Genomic DNA, 23,584 nt, shown 5'->3' with positions numbered 1-23,584 from the left:
AATACAATGCTGCCCCTGCTAGCAATAGGCTACAAGATTTGCACTGAATTTGCAAGGCCTCAGGACTGAGGCTCACCAGGCTTGATTTGTCTTTCTTGCAGTGATGTTTTACTTGGCTTAACTGTGACAGCAGTTTTTTCTTCTCATTTGCTTTGCTTCTGTTTATCTTTGTATGGTACACGATAGTTTTATATAGATAGTAGTAACAAGTAGTTATTTGAAATAGAATGAGATTTACAATTCTAATAAAATGCTGTAAAGAAATATAGGGCTGGTACAATAACAGAGGCCTGGAGAAGTGGAGACATAGGTTGTGATGTGAGGGACACAGGCACGGGGTGGAGCACAGGTTTGGCACTGGAGACCCCATGGTTATAAACAACTCACCAGTGGCAAGTTAAAGAATGCAGACCTGGAGCTGGACAAAATTGGTCTTAAGGGTAACAAAAAGAACAAAGAAATAGTATTTAAGGTAAGTTAGAGCCACCATAAAAAGTAAATTCAGATACTAAATAGAACCGCAGCCCAGTGAAGAAAAAGTGTGAAAGCATTTCATCAGACATATAGAAATGACCCCAAGCGGATCCTAGAGAGATGAAAAAGAAACCATCAGTATGAACATCACATTCCTCACAGTGAAGGACTATAGATTCTGTAACACTGCCCCCAGCACCACGACTGTGAAACCACTAACCTTAAGACCTGGAGGAGGAGGGAAAAGGGTGAGTGTAACATCATCAAAAGAGGCAGAAACTAAAAATTGTGTGAGTCCAAATTTAAGCTGCATTTTTATTCATTTTTTGTAGCGATTAGATCTGGCCCAATAATGATTGTATTTTTAACATTTCAGATACATTACCAATAAATTCCTGAATTTACTTTTACATAAGGTGTGCTTCTCCCTTGACCATAACAAAGATTTTGAGCATAACAGAGTCATCTAGAGATGTATGTACTAGTAAATCGGACTTTACCGAACAGCTTCCTGAAAGTCCTTATAAAGAATATAACTTGCAGTTGCCTTTCATGTTGCAGAGGGTAGAAAAGTCAACACTTGTAATAAGACTGTTTCATTTTTAACTGACCCAAACATTTTAAGCTCTAAAATCAGAATTTGCATTCCTTAGGACTTTAGCTGAACTTGTAGTTGCTAGAGATACTTTTAGTTTTATGTGATCTGCTTTGGTCCATTTTTTTGCACTTCTGCTTTCAAGTTAGTATTATCCCTTTTTTTGCAGAAAGTGTGTAACAACCGGTATGCTAATAAAGATTATATAAGGATGATCTACACTAAGTATTTCCCATTATCTATTTTATATGGCAACATGCTTATCAAACAAAAGTATTACATGACCTAACACTTTTCTTCAGAGCACAAGTACTGAGACTGCATCATATTTTTTTTTTCCCTCTAAAATGAAAATAATTTTAGCAAGCTACAACTTGAAAGCATTTTTTTCTGTTTTCCATTTTTCTGTAATTATGATATAACACCCATTTAGATTTAGTACATATGTGCACAGGTGTGCACATGCAGACATACAAACAGAGCCATTACTTTTTGACCGTTTAAAACAAGAATCTAGTAGCAACGTTAAAAAATATGTTTTTTGTGAGAGCATGGGCAGTTAAGATTCACCTTCTGAAATGTGGGCCTTAATATCCATGCTATTGCATTTACAGGCCATGAAAAACTCTTAACTTTTGAAGCAAGATTTGTCTCATCCTGAAGTCTATGTCTGAAATAGGTCAGGTAAGTGGAGCCTTTGAATTCTCATTTCTTCCAACAGAACCTGTGAACAGCACAGAGTGACAAGCCTGGTGCAGATGTTTACATTGTAGGCACTTAAAAATGAGCCAAGATTTATTACACTCCCAGGAACTTTACATTTAATTATTTTGAAAGACAATAAATACACTTTTAATAATCTTTATTGGACCCATCAGATGTTGGAAAATAGGTTTCACAGATTCTGTGCATAGGATTCACAGAACTGTGCATTCTTAGAGAACTCTGTATTCTTAGAGAGGTCCAGTTGTAGCAATTAATCTTTGTGCTTTTCAAAGAAAAGTAGTTTCAGTAAATGAGAAAAACATTAAAAAAAAAGCACAAATAAAGACTTGATCTCACAATTCACACATGTAGGTGTTAAAAGCGTCTGCCTGCCTGTAACTCAGGCAGTTGAACAATCAAGTTTAAATGACTTGGTTTTAACATTAGAATTTGAAAATTTGGCTACATGGAAAATCTGTCTTTAATAAATGAGTTACCATAAATATTAAATGAAGTTTAAATGAAGTTTTATTTAAGATCAATATAGGTAATTTTTCAGTCCTCTTGGAATAAAATACAACTGTATACTGATAAAAAGTAAAAAAGATGTCTTGACTCTCTCTACAGCTAAACTTGAAAAACAGGAACATATAATTCATACCATTGTTTGAGAGATTTCTACTATAGGTGGGTTGAGGTTGCTTACAACTGGATAATCACCACTAACTATAGATGGAATCTAGACAACCTGTTTAGAGTAAATTATTAACTTTTAGATTGCTAAAGATACATACATCAAACTAAATTAGGTCATTCATCGACTATCACTGCCTTTATCCCAATATTTAATAAAAAAAAATAATGAATGAATCATAAAGCTATCTGAAATGGCTGTTGGCTTTAGAATATAGCTATTTATCTATAGTGGTATTTGGAAAATAATACATGAATATTATTTTTTTGGTCAAAATTTGCAGATTAATAATAATTTCTCATTTACTTTAATTCCAAAATTCATTGTATCTCCATTTTAGGATGGTGTTTCACAAATGCCTGTGAAGGAGAGTTATTCTTCTGAGGGAAGGGGATTATAGAAGGTAAACCCAAGAAAAATGTGATATTAATGATTTTCTAATCACACAGTTTTTCTAATTAAGATCTAAAGGGAATAATTTCCATTAGCTCCTGAAAAATGAGAATTTGCTGGGGTTGGAGATAACAGTTCTGAGATTGGAACTCATCATTTACTAAATCTGATTAGGTGAAAGCTCTTAGGCACCATACAGAGGACCAGTGTTCCAGAAAGCTATTTCTCCTCTTATGAAAGCAACATGAACTGTTTAACATAGAGACACACATGTTCCAATAAGTGAGAGAAGCCAAAGTGAAACACATATGTTCACGATATACTGTCCCAGCTTCATAGACTAAGGGGATCCAAATTTTAATACAAACATTTTCCAGTTCAAGTGAATGTTACTGTGCTAATTCTCAAATTTCATCCACTAGCATCGTCTTATTTACATGGAGCTAGATTTAAAGCTTTTTGAAAAGATAAAAAAGACTTCCACTGGACACAGCCAGCTTATGACTTAGCCCTGTTGTCTACTGCTGCATGAATTATAAACATGGGCACATATTCTCAAATGTTAAATATGCAGTTAGAATTTCACCTTCTCCTGGTTTAGAATGAAACGAATCATTCAAGGGCTCTTAGGAATATCCTTCCTGAAAGTTTGTCTGTAATTGTTGTTTTAACACAGAGACTTTTAGCTGAGTTACTTTTTACAGAATGTCTTTAAATTTGTTTGAGATGTATTTTATTAACCTTGGCTTTTAAATGAACTCATTATTCTGGAACATACAATTTGACTTTTGACCATCTAATAGATTATCTGTCCTTTCTTTTAGCTGTCTCCAGGATTTAGTTGGAAATCTGGCCTTAAAGATTTAGCCCTTGTCAAAGTCTTTTGTAGACCTCTCTTTCAAATATTCTCTTTTGGGGGCGTTGTTTGTTTGTTTGTTTTATTGCCAAAGTGCCTTTCATATGTCTCAGTAAAAAATCTTGTTCATAGAAAAAAAACCCAGGATACTAGAAGAATATGCAAAACATTTTTCATGTCTGGAACAGAGAAATTTGCTCTAGTTTTATCCCCTTTCATTCCCTTTTAAATTCTTCCTTGTCTGAAGTGAATCAGTCAATCATCTTATGTGAAATATGAAGAACTCCAGAACAGCCACTCACGGAGCTACTCACAGAGGGAGGGAACCTTCCAGAATGAGCATCCTGCTCCACCTAGATAAACACCACCATCCTTGCAGGTTCCTCTGCCATCTGGATCCCCTAACCATCACACAGAAACTCTCTAAAGGACATGAAGGTTGTCTGTGACGATGAGGATGCAACTACTACAGCACTGATATTGCTATATGGATGCTTATTGGATTAATTTCAGTGTTGACAAGAAGAGCAAAGAATTGGGTATTGCAGGAAGGCAGTGTGCTCACAGCTGTACCGACAGCTATCTCAAACCCGTAACCTTCCCAGCTGTGTCTCTTCTTCAGCCAGATACCTGCTTTTCATGTCATCATTCTTCCTCTACCCTAGCTATGAGCCCAGATAGTGTAGTAGGGTACTTCATCAAACCTTCAGATTTTAAAATAATGAGTGGTTTGTATGAGCCCTCAGAGGAGTCCAAGAACAACTGTCACCGGTGATGGAAAATTATACACGTTTCCAATTAAAAAAAACCCAAAGAATTTAGTTTTGCAGTTTTTCACATTTTCCCATTTGCCAAAATTATCTCTGCTTTATAATTCTGTGTCTAGCCATAAAATATCACAACAATATTTTTTCACTTACATTTGAGTTTTCATAAGACATTCAGGAGAACATATTCAAATCACCTATAGGGTAAATCTATTTAAGAAGGTACACCGCTCAACTTTCTTTTACATTGTTGAAATGAAGATGTCAATGGCATTCATAATAAAAAAGTTAATTATTTTTAAGAAAGCCTAAACAACTGTGCCTTTGCAGAGGTAGAAAAAATGCTATGGGAGATTACTGTTCTCAAATTTAAGTGAACCTACTTTTCTAAGCATGGAAATGTAAAGAGAGTTCTCATATGGTTGTCCAGCTGGTAGCCTCTACACGAAGGTCTTCAGCAAAGAAACAATCCAACTAAGATCAGCAAGAAAACATTTACCTTGACTCTTATTATTTTTTACCTTAAAAATGCAGATGATTGCAGTGTCAATGCAAACATGTCTCTCTTTCTCTCTCTCTTTCCCCCCTTTTAAAAAATGTCCTTTGAAAAACTTTGACCATGCTTGACAGACTGAATAATATTCAGTTCCAGCACAGGTCAGGTAAAATGTTAAAAGGGAAAATAGCTTTTAACAAGATGAATGTCAAACATCCAAACATTCAGACTTTCATTCCTAGAATAAAAGTAAAATTGCATATGCCTCATTGAACACATCCCCCCTGCCCTGACCTCGTATATAGTCATGCCACTTAAGTTCATTATATAAACTGATCATCTTCCACCTCAGCTAAGATTTTTTCCTCTTATTTGGGAATCTGAAAGATCTTTAATATCTTTAATAGTTAGAAGGGGTTTTGTTTGTTTTTTTTTTTTTAATTTCTAGTATAAATATATTGATAGATCATTTACATTCACATATGCATATTTCAACGCACTTACTCCACACTCTGATATAACAAGTCAGGGTAAAATTGAATCAAAACATGCTGTGTTCTGAGAGAGATCTTCTATACTTTCTATTTAAAATCCCATCAAACTGGAACTTGACAGTGTTTGTGTTTTAATTTAATATCCAGCAGGTAAAGTCAGAAAATGTGCAAATTGAGATTTTGGGCTCTGATGCTGCCAGCTCTAGGTACAGCTTGGTAGTGTGTTATTGCAGAGAACTATTACTTCAAATCAATACAGAGTTTTGTTTTATATCCACAGATAACTGATCAACTGATTTATAATTCAATTTAGGATAGGTTTTATTGTAATTTGCTTGAAGAATAAAGTGATAGTGTATTTTCCCTTTATTCTCTGGTAGAAAATAAAAAGGACTCTTTATTTGTTGCACAGTCCTGATTCGTCCACTGAACACGGAAGGGCTGTTGCCTTAGATGTCTGTAGTTGTCCCCTACTTATAGCTTTCTTGCATCGGAAGGAGATCAAACACAAGTCTATCTGTCAAAGGCCTTTTGAATAGATTTTTTTTTTTTAATGTTAGCATACAAGTAAGTTTAGCTCCTGGATTCATTAGACATTTTCAATCTGCAGCTGGGGCTGCCTAAAATTACACAAAGCCAATTAGGATCTTAATCTCTCTGCATATGAATGCCCCCTCTATGAGAAAAGGATAACGGTACTCCCTTACTCAGAGGAATGTCATAAGACTACAGACTAACTGTGCTAGATGATGAGAGTTTGCTGCTGATTTCACAGTATGCCAGACGTTCTTATACTTTCCTCTTTACTCCCATATAGTCTTTATCCGTCTCCCCCTAACTTCTGTGCTCTAGTCTACTTCTGGACTCAGTATCACCCTCACAGATTCTTCTCTTATACAAAAGAATCTGCTTTCTATTCATTTCTCTCTATGCACTATACTTTCTTCACCCAGCCAGGTGAAATAAAGTTTACTCTTTTTTAGAAATAATATTTTACTGTACTGAAGCTATACTGAAATATTTGGCTGTGCTTTGTTGCGCAGCATTGTACAGATTGTTCTTAAGGTGCCAGAGATCGTACAGTCCAGTAAGGAATACCTCTTGATGAAAGACTGCTTGAGGTTGCCTAAAGAATGCGTAGAGTCAGGGTACTGCCCAGTGTCTTTAATACAATCATCATATGGCCAACAGCAGGCTCTCATGAGTATCAAACCTGCCAACCTGTAGTTGCACAGCCAAGCTTTCTGCTCCTAAAGCACTCTATTCCCTGATTTGTACTGGCCAAGAGGAAGAATACTTTGCAATAAGAGGAATGAGTATCACACTTGGAGTTCCAGAAAGGTGGTGTTTTTAAGTTTCATAAAAATTCCTTGGCAAACTGACTTTAATTATTTAGCTACACAAATTCTGGATTGAGAACAGGATGAGATGTTATAAACCTGGAGTGAAGATGAATGTCAGTGTACTGGGATGGCAGGATAAATTTGGGGAGTGCCACAAAGATTGCTGTTAGTTCTAATGTTATTTAACGTTATTAATGATGTGGAAAGTAGATTAAACAAAACTTTAATCACATACAGAGTTTATACTAAATTGATGGCAAATACTGAGGAGAAAGATATAATACAAACAGATCTAAAAAGGATAAATATTTTACAGGAACCTGTTTTAAAAGTGAGATATGTGTCAGGAAACAGAAATGAAAGCAAGTATATTTCAGAAAAAGACAAAGTAAACCTGAGCTATTCAGAGAGAGTCCCAGAGTGAAGACCAGTGTATAGAAGTTGTTGCTGAATGTAAGTTTCCAATGTAATACAGGTTAAAAAGAAAGTGGATAGGTCTTAGAGTGCTTATGAAGACTGCTTATGTCACAGGAAAAATATACCTCAATAACAGGTATCAATAACACAGATGAAACTGTGCCTTCATTCTGTTACATTGTAGTATTGTATATAGTATTTCAACAGAATGCTTTTGGGTGGTTTTTTTTGGTTTTGGCTTGATTTGGTTTTTTTTTTGCTTTGTTTTGTTTTGTTTTCTTTTGGGTTTTTTTTTGTTTTGTTTTTTTTTTTGAGAAGGAATAACTACTGAACATAGAGCTTGAGAAATAGCATAAGAAAGCCTTCAAGATTTATTTCATATGTGAGCATAATTCTAGCATCAGTGAAGATACAGTGGACTATGTTGGCTAATGATGAGGTACATCGTGTCTGAGAAAAAGTAAGCAATAGCTGATTAAGCATGATTATCCATACTTTAAAGAGGAAAGTCAACATTCAGGTTGGTATAAGAATACTGTGGTGGGTTGGTTTACTTGAACATGGTAAAACAGGTAAATGTTTTGCTTAATTATGTTTTCTGTGTAATTTCATCCATGATAATTTCTTCAGACACACTTAATCCCAGTTACTTAGTTAAGTTAACCATGTATATACATAGTTGTTCCGATGGACAATAATTCTTTCAAAATTCTTTCTTATTCATATAGGTCAAATATATTCACTGTACAGAGACTTAAACTGCAAACTGAAATACTAAGAAATATGAAGGTATTCATAATTATCCCCGTGAATTTGGAACATTTTCTTCCATTTTAAAAGCAGCCAGAACTTAAATGCTTATATTATATTTCTCTTTGAAATACCAGGTAGAACATTTTCATAATCTTTTGGCTTTTCATGCAATTGCTGCATGCCAAAGAAAAATGCCAAAGGAAAAAAAAAAGTATCCACAGCACAAAAATTTCAGAAGTCTTACTATTTCTTGTGGAAATCAAGACTGAGAAAAATTGTTGACTTAAACTGCTATAGGTCACAGTCTGCCTGGAGTTCCCACAGGTATGGTGCGACTTCAGACATTACCCTTCACTTCATGTTCTAGAGTTTATCTGCTTCAAATTTAATATTATGCCAGCATGGCTTAATGTATTATTCTTATCTTTGGACTGCATACTTTATCCTTTTACCTCAACTAGGAGAGTGGAACGCTCAAGATGGAGTGGAACTGTTGTGTTTTCATGTAATTCAGCTTGGTATCTTGTTAGGTAAGAAATCTTTGTAAGGACCCATGGTCTAGCTAAAACCATTTGCCTTTTGCCCTAACTAAGCTTCATCCAAATTGGTTTATATTCATTTCCCATGTACTTGTAGAAATTAGCAGCCCTGTCTCAACTCAGTAAAACAAAGAGAAAGAGAAAACATACATTGTGGATAAATCTGAGAGAGAACTTAGTGAATCTTCGAAAAGGAAAGTTTGAAGATGAGGAAAAAGTATGTAATTGCAGCAGTACTTTAAATTCTAGTTGGTGAGTTTGCTTGGGGTGCAGTTCATTTTAGCAGCAGTAAGATTATTTTAATTAAAGGAGTTTTCTACCAACTAAATGAAGTGTCTAACATGCCCAATCAATTCCTGCCAATATGATTGCTCTACACACAAGGAAAGATAGTAATTAATTAGAGGAAGCTTCTTCAAGGACAATTGGTCTACTGTGCAAAACCTGAGAAACCGCTGACATGGATTGTTTCATTTCAATGTCATAAGCCATGTTACATGCACTGTTGTAGGTACAAAGGTTTTTATCCACTTTCAGAGAACAGAAAAAGGAAAAGCAAAATAAGGAACTAACTGTAGAAGGTAATTGAAAACACAAAAGTAATGACATTTAATCAACAAAACCCCCTATATTTTATATATGTTTTATTCTCTCCCCTGAACATTTAAACTAAACATATGGATATTTTTCTGAGTCAATTATCCAAAATGTATTTTACATATAAACAGGAATAATAAATGTAGTTTAAAATTGCATTAGTGTGTATATGCTAAATTTATCCACTCTTTCTTCATTAAATATTATGAAACCAAAATGAACTGGTTTTAGTACTTTTAAAATCAAAGTCCTGCTTTTCACAGCTGAGAATGTTACATCATGTCATACTTTGTTTTCCCTAAGATAAGTCTACTCCAAATATGATTTAAATGTTAATGCAAAGGCTGCAGCTGTAGTGTTTATAATTTGTAAACACAATTAAGAACAATTAGATGTGAAACTGCAATAGCCTTTCTGGTTGCAGATGCTATTTAATTCAGAGTCAAGTAAACATGCCAAAATTGCCACTGCATTGTTCTTCCTTCTGTCTCTTACCAGACACATAAATGAAACAATAAATAGGTATAAATGAAAAATGCTATGGAACAAGAGTTAAGAATAATGTATTTAAAAATAGAAAGAAGTAAAAAAACCAAACATAAATGTATTACAACATAAAGAACATCTTACAATGAGATCCCACTAAGGAAAGAATCTTGACCTTATAGTAATATGTCCCTGAACACTGAAATCGCTTCCACTTGAACTCAGTCATAACTTAGTATTTACTAAGGTTAAATTGTATTAACTACCTACATTTCTTGCCGTTTACTGTAGCCTGTCAGACTTTTGTTTTATGATTATGTCGTACAGTAGAGACATTATTATTATCTCAAAAGCCTTGAAGTATTGCAGTGAAACATTACTTTTATTAACAAATCCATAATTTTGGTTGTCACACCAATAAAAAACAACCCAAGATTAGATTGAAAAAAAGAAAATTGTACAGGTGACAAGGTGAAAGTGAAAACAGAGGTTGATAGTTACTACTCTCTGGGGTTCTTTTTCAATGTCAGTAGATTTAAAGTCTGTTTCCTCTGTGTATTAATAGCATTTCTTTAGATTAATTTAATTTTCATTCTTCAGGTAATAAATATTAAGTTTCTATCTTTCAATGGGTTACTTTAAAAGTTATATTAATCTTTTTGGCACTTACTTTGAAATTGATATACATATGGCTAGTACCTGGTTCCTTAATATTTCCTAAAACTGGAGTGAATCCCATTCAATGCTTCTCTCAGTGCACTCTCTAACCAAAGATTAGTGAAGGATTGCAGAACCCAACTTAAATGAGCTTCTATTTAAAGGCTAAGGCTGCAGGAAAAATTAGAAATCATTTTCCTTGCCAGCTGAGAACCAATGTGGTTAATCTAAGCTATTTTTCTAGGCTTTTGTAGCTAATAAAAGAGAAACCACTCCTGAAGAAAGTGTTCCATCCACTGACCAATATCTAACACAGGTGATCTTAATTCCCCTCTGAAAACACTTAGTCATTGATGATACAAGGAGCCTTGAAGACTTGTTTACTACACCTTACATTACTTTAGACTTTTAAGGTCAAGTAAAGTGAATCAGTTATCCCCACCCCATATAAAGTTGCATAAGTCATCAGTGGCCCATCAAGGAATTAAAATAGGAGGTGGGATTCAACTCTCAGAAAAATTACTAAAGTTATCTGAACAAATTCAGGCTGATACAAACTAACAAACTCCCTGCGCTTCATTGCTTTCATTAATTAGATCTCCAAGAACTACAATGAGAACACAGACATCTAGCTCGCATGCAGAACTTCTACGTGTAGGCATACGCTTAGTCGCTTAAACTGAAGCCTACTCTGGGTCTGTTCTTACTATAATCTTCATGTGTAAGCTTCAGAAGTAACCTGTAAGTTAGATTTAGATGTTGTAGGCATCAGAGCAGAGAACAGAAAATGCAGAGAGATGTGATTACTCATCCAAGCCCTTCTCGATTCCTTATTTTTGAAAATTCAGCATTGAACACTTGAATATTTAAAAGGAAACGAAACTACAAACTTCTACATGATTTGTATATGACTTACCTGTGAAATCATGAGGACACAAACACTGAAACAAAGGTTGGTCTCTCAGTTGGCTCTTATCAATGCAAGTTGCTCCATCAGGACAACTATTTGGGTAAATTAAACATGCATTTTCAGCAAATTGGCAAAATTCTCCTGTCCATCCAGGTGCACAGAGACACTAGATATAACAAACACACAAACAAACAAAAAACAACAACAAAGAAAACACAAAATGAAAATGTAATGTGAAATTTTGTAGGAATTTCTTTGGGCCTTATGTTTTACTGCTGAGTGAAAGTACTGTAGAATGCAGTGTTGCATCCAGCTGAGACTATTCTTCATGCCTGTATTTGCAGATGATAAAACAGTTGAGAGGCAGAACTCATCTACCATGTCGGTTGAAAAAATGTGGGAAAAGAGGACGCATGAGTAGGAGGAAATGGCAGAGATAATTACTGGCTCTGATGGATGGAGCTGCCTGCAGGAAAAGAAGAACTATGTGTGAAAAAAGAATTTAAAAGGCCTGGAGTGAGGGAAAAACCAGGCAGTGATACTAACACAGCCTGCAAGACAAACAGTGGCAAACCAGTAATGAGAAAACATAATATGGAGCTTCTGTTATACATTCTGACCCTATCTGTTAACTAAAATAAATAAAAATAATTTCTTCAGAGGAAAGGGGAAGGTTTGAAGCTATCTAGTGAAGTTTTTATGTAGAAGGCTAGAGCTGCTCATAAGGACAGTATTTATTTGGAAATTGTCATTGACGTTTTGTCTGCTCAGTCACTAAACATTACTATTTACAATATTAAAACTGTTTAACCCGTATTTTCTTTCTTTAAATATTTTATTAAGTCCATTCTGCAAAAAAGAGCTACTTCAAATAAGTTCACTTAAGTTTAACCCTCTTCCTGGTGGATACATACTCACTTAAAAAATATGTTCTCAGAGTGGAGAAAATATGCCAGAGAGTGAGTTGTTGTGGAAACTACATTTACTTTTCATCTAGCAAAGTGGCTTTGCTGCACCTGGGGTGAAACATATTACTGGCAAGACAGCATTCAGGAATTAAATCACTATTTCCAGATTACATCTGAATTGTTTTGAGGATAATTAAAGGACAAGTCTCAGCGATGCTTAAGCCAGAGCTTTCCACCAACATTAAGTCATGTTTTTAAGCTGAATTGAAATCACTGCAACAGCATACTGCTTGTTGAAAACTGGTATAATAACCTTTTTTTTTTTTTTTTTCAGTTTTCAATTGCCTGGTAAGATGACTTGCAAAATGAAGATGTTCATGTGTATAGGGTGCTCTGCTACTTTTAAAATATATGGAGAAAACCCCAACTCAACCCAAAATTTAGAGATCAAACTGGGTATGAGACAATTTTTGTCTTACATATTCTCTTATGTTTTTTTTTCCTTCTCCTCAGATTTTTTTCTCCACTCATTACACAAATAGAGTAGAACTGATGTGCATATCCTTGCTGTTGTTTATTTTATCAGTTTTTCCTACAGATATTCTCAATATTAGGAACTTGAGTGACTGGTTTATGACGAAAGATTTAAAGAACTCAGCACACGCTGTTTGGCCAAATGACAAAAAAGTAGTATTATTATTTTCCTATGTTGATGCAGCTATGAAAATTTTTAAAATACAGAAAATAAAAACCTTAGCTTAATATCAGGGAAAAAAATAATCTTACTACTTTTTTTGCATGTAAAATGTGTGCCTAAGTGAAACTGTAGAAGTCACTCAAACTGGAAAGAAAATAACAGCAAAGAACATAAAGAAATTCAGTTCATAGACAACAAACGTGTTGCTACTTAGTGAACTGGATTAAGGGACTTACTTGGGGAGATCTTTTTAATCACATCCTGCTTCCAATTAGAATACATCTCTTTTCTATAAAAGAGAAGGTTATGTTCTTTTGACTTCAAACTGTGTACAAAAATTTAAATAAGGATAATTCTATAGCTGTCAATAAATTCTGCCATGCCTGGAACAGCTAAGGACCTAAAGTTTACAACACTGATTCATTAGCCTACAATACACCAGAGTGTGAGAATGACTTTTTAGCATAAACAGAGAAAATGAGTTGGTCTTAACTTACTATATCTGTCATTGCACAGGCTAAACATTTTTTTTTTCAAGCACTATATTACTGTCTTGCAAATTATTCTGAAAAAAAAAATAAGAAAAAAGAGAGGTAGAATAATTTACTGGTAGTTTTTTTAAGTCTGCTTCCACATTTATATCAAATACTGCTGTAACACACACTGATTGAAAATCCTGGAGCTGAATCACAATGGCAATACATTGCTTTGTCATGTGGATATCCCGCCTAACATGTTCCACACTGTTAGAGGTTTGGAAACTCCAAGGGCAGAAATTTCATTTTTATAGCTCTTAAGTGATGCTGGTGTGGGAACACCTGATTTCCTCTCTCAATCCACAGACTGCAAGGATTCAGTGAAAATGCTCTGGTCAGGCTTCTCCTTTAACAACTTTATCTCAGTTAGAGTATATTGGAGTTGGCATAACATGTAACTGGAGGCATTCAGTTCCCCATATCCTGCTTGTGTTATATGAGCCATTATTACCCTGTTAGTTCTTGATGGCTGCTGAAGTGGCTGATCTCTGTTACTCATTTCTCCCAGATCTGAGCTGCTAAGGGACCCACAAAGGAGGCTCAGCTTTCTGCTACTACAGCCGTAGTATCCTGTCTACTGTGATGATAATAATTCCTGAACGTCTTCAGCTGCTCTGGCATGCATTGTCCAGAATGGATTTTCTTTCATGTGTTGGCAGTGCAGTTTAGGCAGTGTGCAGAAGAGGTCAATTTTTTCAGCGAGGATCTCTCAGGTGGCAGTCTAGCTCTGCAGATTCTTCAAATATCTTTTAGGAAGCCCAGAGTCCCTTCAGGGGACTGGTCTAGCAAGAAGAGTCACCTATTTTTCCATTCCTCTCTCACCCTCTCTAGACCTTGAATGGTCTAGAATTTTTATTAGAATGAGCCTTCTTTTATGACATATAACAAATGCGTGCATATAGATATATAGCAATTGTAGATAAAGGTAAGCGAGGCCACTATTCCACTGGAGTTTAACCTCTCATATCAACAGATGTTATGAGAGGTTCATCGCTCTGAACGTGGGCCAGAGCCTTTGCCACTGATTCACATCCAGTGATATTAGGAGAGGAGGTACGTCATCTCTAATATGATACAAATACATTCATACAAATCCCTAATTTCAGGTAACAATATTAGGGGTCTGGGCAGGAAAATGTCATAACTTGAATTAATTAATTGTTTTTAATAGAGATGACATTCTTTCATTCTTTCATTTTGACATATGAGGGGAAAACAAACTACATTTTTACAGTGACAAGTATTCCTCTGCCCTCTGATGAAGTAGAATTCTATCCATGCACATCTCATTTAGGGAGGGGGAAGATGAACTTCACTTTTGCATAACTCAAGCAGACACCATATCTCTTTTCATCAGACTTTATAAAATAATAAAATCTCTTAATATTTAATTATACCCTAGAAAGGGAAATTAAGAATGTGCATTTTTGGAGTGTTTGGCAGTAGCGGAAGAAAGGGCAGATATTGAAGGATGAAAAATAATCAACAAGAAGCTGTAGCATGTACTAGAAACTTATTGTGCAGTCTTGGAAACAGCTGCTGAAGGCACCACAAAATTTATACAGCACAGGGAGAAAGTGTGTCTGATCTTACTGGCATTAATAAACAGGTTAAAGAATTTTATTACAAGTTAGGTACTTCAGAAATACACAGTGCTGAGCTGGCTGGCTGAACTTTTATGGGATATTTCTACAGCCACCCTCCTTATCTCAAGGGGCCAGCTCCTTATTAAATAGGGAAGTCAGAAAAGAAGAGATTTGGGGAATTTCTGTATCCTTGAAAAGTGGTTTAAACTTGAGCACAAGCTTGATTTTAACTATTTTTTTTTAAATAGTTCAAACTCAGCTAACTTGCCCATTCCTTGAGCTTTTTCATGAGACATAGGAAAAGAACTTATTTCAATATTACACAAAGTTGTCGGTTCCATATTATTAAATTCATACTTTTTTATGCAAGGTGTAGGTCTGAACAGCTTTCACATAGACAGTATATACAGTACTGTTTTATTATAAAACACATAGACAGTATATACAGTACTGTTTTATTATAAAACCACAAAATATGGGGACTGGTGGGAGAGAAGACCATGTCTGAAAGGTACCTGTTCCATTTGCAGTGAATATTTAGCCTACAATTTTAATAAAAGTATAATACAGTATAATAAATAATAAAATAAATAATAAAAAAGTACAGTAGTAAAATTCAGTCCAGATTTCTTTCTTAGGTTATTGATTATTTTTAGGACTCATAGGGCTCAGGGCCTGTTTTCCTTTTACCCAAAAACAACCCATCTGTTAGATTAGTTGAGTCATGAGAATCAAAAAGAAGTTGAAATTTTGAAAGACCCAATCACTACTTCATTTTTCTATTTCTCATTAACTCATGTTACATAAGATTTTTGTTTGTCTGTTTGCTTAATTTGCTCCTAATTATGAATAATCGAAGCTGGAGTTTTTTAGTTTTCAGTGAGTATGCCTATTATCACAATCCTTTGCTACTCTGGGAAGCCAGCTTAATTCCTGTTGGCTGAAGATCACGCAACCATCAGAACATCTTATTTGGAAAATCAGTGCAATTATTTTTCAATGTGAAAACTGTTAAAAAATATTCTACCTTATTTTGGTTGGTTTATGCAACCAACACAAAAGAAACATTAGATGCTGCTTTCACTCTACTTGTTATTTCTGTTTGGAGGATAGTTGTTGCCATGTGATTCATTAAAAAAATAATTCTTTGTGTAAAGTTTTTGTGGATGCTTTTTGTGATTCAGTTAAGATATGAAAATCCTGAACCACCAGTTTCTACACTGGAAAGGGAAATTCATAAAACAGAAAATTCCAGATAAAAACTTTATTTTTAATTTTGCACAGCTGCCTAATGACTTTAGATATATTCAGCTGAAGTGTCAAGATGAAAAAGGGAACAAGGGAATTCTGGTTGCAAAGTATTATTGTGATGTTTAATGTGTTGATTGTACACCTTATTCAGGTGGGAGAGACTAAAGGGCACTGATATCTCATAGTCTGATATAACATTTCACGTTTATGATTGTTTACTAACAATGAAAGTATAGCTGTACAAAAAAATCCCCAAATGTTTAGAGGCTTAACTATGAGTTTGAGCTAGTTGACATGGAAATGTACTCAATACATTTTCCATGTACATTGCCATGTATTATCACTAGGAAAAGACTCTTTAGGAGAGGATGATGAGTCACCAAGCCTGTCATAGTTCAAGGAACGTCTGTGCAATGCTCTCTGTCATATGACTTGGTTTTAGGTAGTGCTGTGAGGAGCAGGGAGTTGGACTCAGTGATCCTTATGGATCCCTTCCAAGTTAAGATATGCTGTGATTCTATGACTCTGTGTTACCTACCAGAAGTAGGTAACTGTGGGGAATAGCTGATAAATCTGTGCATTTTGTATAAATTGTAAATTTCCAGTCCTAGCATAGCTCCTGTTTAAATACCTACGTACTCCACTGTTGCCTAACATAGTTTTAGGACAGAAAAATTTAGTGAAGTTTTGACTCAAGCATTGAGCATAAAAGAAGTCAACACATGCACTGGCAAGGGAAATGGAAAAATAATATTTAGGAATCGCATTAATATTTTAAAAAAGAACATTACACTATGCAACAAGAACATCATTCAATAATATCATTGTTATTGAAAACATTAAAATTGAACATATCATCTGTAAGTTACTCTGTTTTGTTGCTTGTAGATCACCTTTTTAGTTATTTAGTGTACTCTATGGTACACTATAGATATATAGTGATACATATGTGTATATCGATATATAGTACACTGTAGAATCATAGAATCACCTAGGCTGGGAGGGACCTTTCAGGTCATCTAGTCGAACCATCAACCTAACTCTGACAAAACCATCACTAAACCATATCTCTAAGCACTATGTCTACCTGTCTTTTAAATACCTCCAGGGATGGTGCCTCAACCACTTCCCTGGGCAGCCTGTTCCAACGCTTAGTAACCCTTTCAGTGTAAAAATTTTTCCTAATATCCAGTCTAAACTTCCCCTGGTGCAACTTGAAGCTGTTTCCTCTCACCTGTTACCTGGGAAAAGAGACCATTCCCCACCTCACTACAACCTCCTTTCAGGTAGTTGTAGAGAGTGATAAGGTCTCCACTCAGACTCCTGTTCTCTAGGCTAAACAATCCCAGCTCCCTCAGCTGATCCTCATAAGACTTATTCTCCAGACCCCTCACCAGCTTCGTTGTCCTTCTCTGGACCCGTCCCAGCACCTCAATGTCTTCTTTGTTGTGAGGGGCCCAAAACTGCACACAGTACTCGAGATGGGGCCTCACCAGTGCTAAGTGCAGTGGGACTATCACTTCCCTAGTTCTACTCACCACATAATTCAGGGGGGAAGTGACATCAGGAGGTCGCTAATAACATCTCCTGCTCAAAGCATGGTCAGCTATGAGATCAGACCAGGCTGCTCAGAACTTTATTCAGAACTTTATTCAGAACTTTATTCAGCTGAGCCTTGAAAATCCAAGTTCGGAGTCTGCACAACATTTCTGGAAAGCTCTTCCAGTTCTTGACTGACTGCACAGTGAAAACATTTTTCCTTATATCAAGCAGGAACATCTCTTGTATCAATTTGTGTCCATTGATACATATTGACACAAACAGGCTAAAAATCTTATCTAAAGACAATAAAATATGCCTCTGGCTGCAAAACTTCTTCATACCAGATGAAATTAATCTTTTCTGTTCTCTTTAATGCTTGAATTGCCTAGCTGCTCTGTTAGGCAATAACATATTATTTTATATAGTTGTATATGGCTGAATAACTAGCACCTTAGGTCATTGAAAGATTACTTTTAAAATTATTTTTTTAAAGGCTGTGGTTATTAACATTGCAGCTACTTAGTATCCAACATGTTAAACTTTTACCTACACGAATTCTGGCTCCACTATATGCAGTAAAAATTATAATTCTTTACTGAAAACCAAAAAAATTATATAGTTTCTTGTTAGCATTGTCCTTTCTGTGTTTCTACAACATGGAAGTGCATTACAGACTCTTATGTTTGCATATGGTCCCTTTTTAACAAACAGGACATTCCACCCAGGTACAGGTTTTCATCTTCCTGTATATATTTCATCTCTTTCCATATAAAATTGAAGCATCTGGACTGTGGGTTGTATGGTCTTTGATATAGAAACTATTTCATAGTACAAAAGTAATAAGAAATACTGCTACTGTTCTTATATGAACACTGATTGCTTAAGATTATTTTTCCTTTCTCCTTGAAATTCGTAAGGTATTTTTGTCTTTCCATTCCTATTGTCTAAAACTTATATTGCCTCTTTTACCATCTCAGAATTATCTAATTATTTTTCCTCTGCACACGATTCATAGAAATGGCATTACATTTTATCAATAAAAAACAATGTAGCACATCTTTCATTGTAATATTTACCAATTTTGTGTATTTTATTTTTCATTATTTTTGCTGTCTTGTCCTTTTGTTTACTTTACTGACAATGGCTTAAAATTACTATTTCATTTTATCATAGAAGTTTCATTTAGAAATGAATCAAAACATTCCTATTGGTTATTTCTTATGTATTTTACTCTGTATTAATGTTATATGCCCTTCTAGTAGGCCAATTAAGACACATTGTATAAAACAGTGTAAAGGTATTACATGATCAGAGCTTCAGCTAAATATTTTTCATTTAAATTAACTTTTGGAAAGCAAGATGATGCTTAGTTTATTACATGAAGAATTCTACTGTTCATTAGCTTCTGTGCTGCTCAGAGATACTTAACAGCACATATGAAATGTACCTAGGGTGCTTTGATGCTGTTTATTTCAATCGCATAAGAAAAGCAGGAAAAGGTTGTTCTGATAAAGTTCAAATTAAATACTGAAGAAGTGCAAAACCGTATAGGACATTTTAAAATTTATGTGAACTCTTCTGTAGAATTACTGCTATTGTGTGGAAGAAAATGGACTAATTAACTTGTGCAAAACTAGCCCCTAATGGAAGTATCTGACTTTGAACTACTGCTGTTTGAACAGTCCGCTGGAAGGACAAATACGGGAGAGACATCGATAGAATTAATGACAGTGGCAAAGTGGCTTCACAGAGATGAAACTATTGCTCACATAGTCCATGGGGAGAAAACAGTAGGAAAGACTAGATTTTTTTTAAAAGGAAAATGACAATAATCTATTTTATATGTTGTACATAAGTATAAAAGTTGCATCTGAGAGCAGTAGATTTTGCAGTGCCAATTTTCATTGCTTCTAGCATTGCTAGTAGAGCTCTTATAAATATTCATAACAATTTTATCACTCCAACCAACTGCTTTAATATATAGTATGCCAGACATATTAAATGTTTGTTTCCTTATGGCTTTTTTATACTCATAAAACAAATGTTGATTGATACAGTGCAGAGGGCTTTCAAAGAGCCCTAATGTGTTGGGGTTTTTTTAAAGAACTGCATTTGTTAAACAAGGTAATGTTTTCTCTCAGCTGTACTTCCTCTTCATTTTGGATATGTTATCTAGAGCTTATTTCTCCTCTCATGCAATAAATGCAAATGGCTTTTCTAAGAATAAGTCTGAGGCCTTCTTAGGGCTACGAGATCTAAGCAGTGTGATGGATGTAGCTCAATTCTGGAGATTATTGCTAATTCTGCATACAGATGCTTTACTTCTGGGTTATAAATTTAGTCAGACTTCTGGGGATAAAGTATTATCAAAGAGCATTAGGACTGCAAGTGCTCCTCAGGGAAGAACTTACAAAGTGGCAAAGGGGAGCAGCAGCAGCGGAGTTTGCACAGAGGCTGTTGAGGCTGATGTAGGGTGTACTGCAGGCCTGCAGGGCTTGGCACTGCTTGCCACTCTTCTGAAAAGAAGCAGATTGATTCCCAGCCTGACAGCTGGCTGGCGGGTCTGGTTGTGCACCCACAAGGGCAAACCTCATCTGGTTAGGGATGAAACTTGGAGCTTTGTCTGCCTGAGTGTAATTTCTGCGCAAGTTCTGTTGAATGTGTACCATGTACCGGCTTTCTGACATGGGGAAAAATCACAGGAGAAGGAGAGGTTCCCTCCTTTCTCCTCTCTCTTCTCTCCCTCATCTACCCGTCCCCCCACAAAAGGAACATATTGGCTATGGTGAGGACAGTTCTTTATATTACTATGTAAGCCTCTTCTGTTTTACCAGAGACCGACTATTCATTTGTACTCACAATTTTACTTTATCAGCCATATACTATCTCAGTCCACACGTTGTTATTGAAATATCTCAGTATCACCATAAAACTCCAAATATAACAGTGCTGGCTTTGATATATGGTTGTGAGGAAAAGGATCAAAAGAATATAACTTGAACAGCCACAGAACCATCTGCAGAGCAAGATTTTAGATACCAACCTTTTCTATTATATTAATTTTTCTACCCTGTTGCAGTGGATCATACTATTTGATATACACTATTAAATGGATGTCCATATAACAAAGAAAAAATTGAGTGTCTGGGGAGCAATTGTCTGAAGGTATGCATGTTGGTATGTAATTAGGTGTTCTCTGATTTGGTTTTGGTTTATACGTACAAGGTTTTATGAATCAGTATTCCCCAGGCATAGGCAAACACCTGATGTTTACAGAACACATATTCTGCAAATTACTTACAGAAGTTAAAAACATTAATTCTTTTTGCTTAGCTTCACTCCCCCTTAACAGCCCAATCTACTTCCACAGCGCTGTATGAACACTAGCCAGAAATAAGCAGCAATTCCTGCTGCTCTTTTGGAAGGCAGCAGGACGTCCATTGACAACGATTCCAACATAAAATTTCACATTTCAGTGTCAGTACAGTTTCTCAAAGAAAATTTAAATATTTGCTTTGAATGACTAACAGTAGGTGTAATTGTAGAACTCATAATGATGACACAGATTATTGTCTCTTTCCTTAATACTGCTCTAGTGTTTATTTGCTTGCCAAAACAGCCCTGCTATTCAAGCAATATGTATGATTTGCTTAGTCCTTGTCTCAAGTGTACTGGATGTAAATGGTAATGGACCTTACAATGGCATTGCTTTCACTTCGTCTTTCAGTTTCAGGTTTTGCACCTATATAACCCAATTCCTTCGTCAGCTGTAAGCACATAGCTTTGCACGAATCAGTGGTTTGTCAGGATAATGGGAGAAAGGCATATTGACAAAATGGACTTGGATACACTATGCAAACAGTATAAGTTGAAAGACAGCTGCTCGTAACATAGCATGGAACTGTTAGGGAAAAAAAATAATGCTGTAAACCAGCATTTTTACACCCTGCAAAAGGTTGAATGTATTTTTAATCTGTATGCCCTTCCATAAGAAGTGTATGGCAGAGCAGAAATAAGAGAGAGTGTGCAGCTTTTCCAAATCTCCTGCTTGCAACTGCTGTAGGGCTCCATCTTCTTTTGCTTCAGTGCAGTTCTGTGGGTTGGCATAACTGGCCTATGTATTTTGTAAATTCTATGCAATTCAGTGGTTGAAACCAAAGAACTTAATCTTTTGTTTCTGCCTAGAGAGTGAAGAAAGCTTGTATGCCAGAAACCTGGCTCTTCATACTCTTGATTTTCCCAATATTGTGTTTTAGAAACTGCTCATCTTCAAAAATTTGGTAACTGACAGTTCTGTTGTCCTCAAAATTTACACTAAATTGCTTATTTTTTTTTTCAGTATCAGTTTGGTCTTATATATTTTTTTTAAACTTTAATACTAATAATTCAGGAAAAAAATGGGATCTTAAGCAGGGATAATTATTTTGCCTTGATCTAAGCCACTTGCTGTGGGTAAATAGATAGTTAGGTACCTGATTCCCCCTTGGGACCTAGAGGCAAGCTTTAAAGTCCCCAGGTGATTCCTTGTTTGCATTCCCTCTTTACCTGTTTTTACTGCCCAGTCTCCTTGTGCAAGAGGCGTTGCTGGAGCAAGTCTAATTCACTGGGATAGCTCTACCCAAACCACTATATTCTCCCAGGTGGTTAGTATGTGGCAGCAGTATGATCAGCATGAAAGAAACAACAGCTCTTTCTTCCCTGTCAGTTGTCCTTTGGGAACTGTTCATCTTTCCCCATCTTCACAAAAAGATAAGGATAACAGATATCTATAGCCATAAATTCCTTTAGACGCTCAAATTAAAAGCACTGAGGAAATACTGTCAACTGCAAATTAAGAACACTGAATTTTCATTTATAAAATCCATTTAAGAAAAATAAAAGTTGCCATGAGAACAGAAATGTCTATTGAAATGTGTCTCTCTGGGCAGATATTTTAAAAATTGTTTTTAAGAAGCAGATTATCATATTGTCAAAACAATGCAGTTGAATAGTTTTATTGAATAAACTTCTGCTGGAATCTGCAATTGGTTCATACATTAGTAACTGTAAAAGTATGGTTTATGTTAAACTTGTTATAATTTGATTTTTTCCTTAAAACAGTGGACCCTGTCTTCTAATACTGAGTAGGCAGAGGTGTTTAGGATAAAGTTGTCAAATCAGGATAGTATTAATTAAAAATTTTCCTAGGTGATGGATACCAAAGAAAAATAAGCTATATTATATTTTCTTCAGAAGTTCAACAGTGATTGTACAGATTTTTAAAAGTTATTCCAAAATTGCAGCTGCAAAAGGGGAGAAATTCAATAGCAGTGTTCTTGCAATAATTGACAAATCAATACTAAACAATGGAATTTTACATAGCAGTAGTTCTGAAAGAGGGAGAGCTGTAATGTTCAAACACTCTATTTGCCACATGTTAAAATGATATGTTCAAATTATATCCCAATTTTTAAACTGCAATATTGTCTTTCTGTATTTTAGAAACTAGCTAATTTTAGCTAACAAAGTAAGCATCCAAATAGAATGGGATTTTTAAATGTTTTGACTATTTATGGCAACTCTGGGAAATAGAGCCTTTTCCCAACCGTTTAATATCAGTGGAACGAGTTTGCTGCATTGACTACTAGAAGCAGTCCACAGTAAGTTTTCCAGCCTTCTGGGGGAATCTGGGGTTTTGGATCCCACAGTAGTAGGTCCTCATGAAACTTAATGTCTGGTGAAGTTACTCACTAGGACAGCACAGATATGACCTGGCCTTTTGATCTAAAAGAAAACTGCTAATACACTGCTCTAAACCATATTTTATTAGCTAAGAATTTTTGAAAATGCTCCTGGTATAATCAGTAGTGCATAGAAGAAGCAGCTGCACAGTTTATGCACAATACTGT

The 23,584-nt window shown here is 35.4% G+C and overlaps 1 protein-coding gene across 1 annotated transcript in view; it reads right to left on the bottom strand.

Moving 5' to 3' along the window:
- Nucleotides 1-23,584, bottom strand: part of EYS (eyes shut homolog) — an 874,211-nt gene that overhangs the window by 773,113 nt on the left and 77,514 nt on the right. Inside the window, exon 6 of the mRNA XM_054197017.1 lies at nucleotides 11,183-11,342. Coding sequence (XP_054052992.1) covers nucleotides 11,183-11,342 — 160 coding nt within the window. The remainder of the gene's footprint in view (nucleotides 1-11,182; nucleotides 11,343-23,584) is intronic.

This window comes from Rissa tridactyla, chromosome 3 (assembly GCF_028500815.1).
Source record: "Rissa tridactyla isolate bRisTri1 chromosome 3, bRisTri1.patW.cur.20221130, whole genome shotgun sequence".
Classification (NCBI taxonomy): Eukaryota; Metazoa; Chordata; class Aves; order Charadriiformes; family Laridae; genus Rissa; species Rissa tridactyla.
Note: the sequence above shows the minus strand (reverse complement) of the source record. Positions and strands in the feature narration are given on the sequence as shown.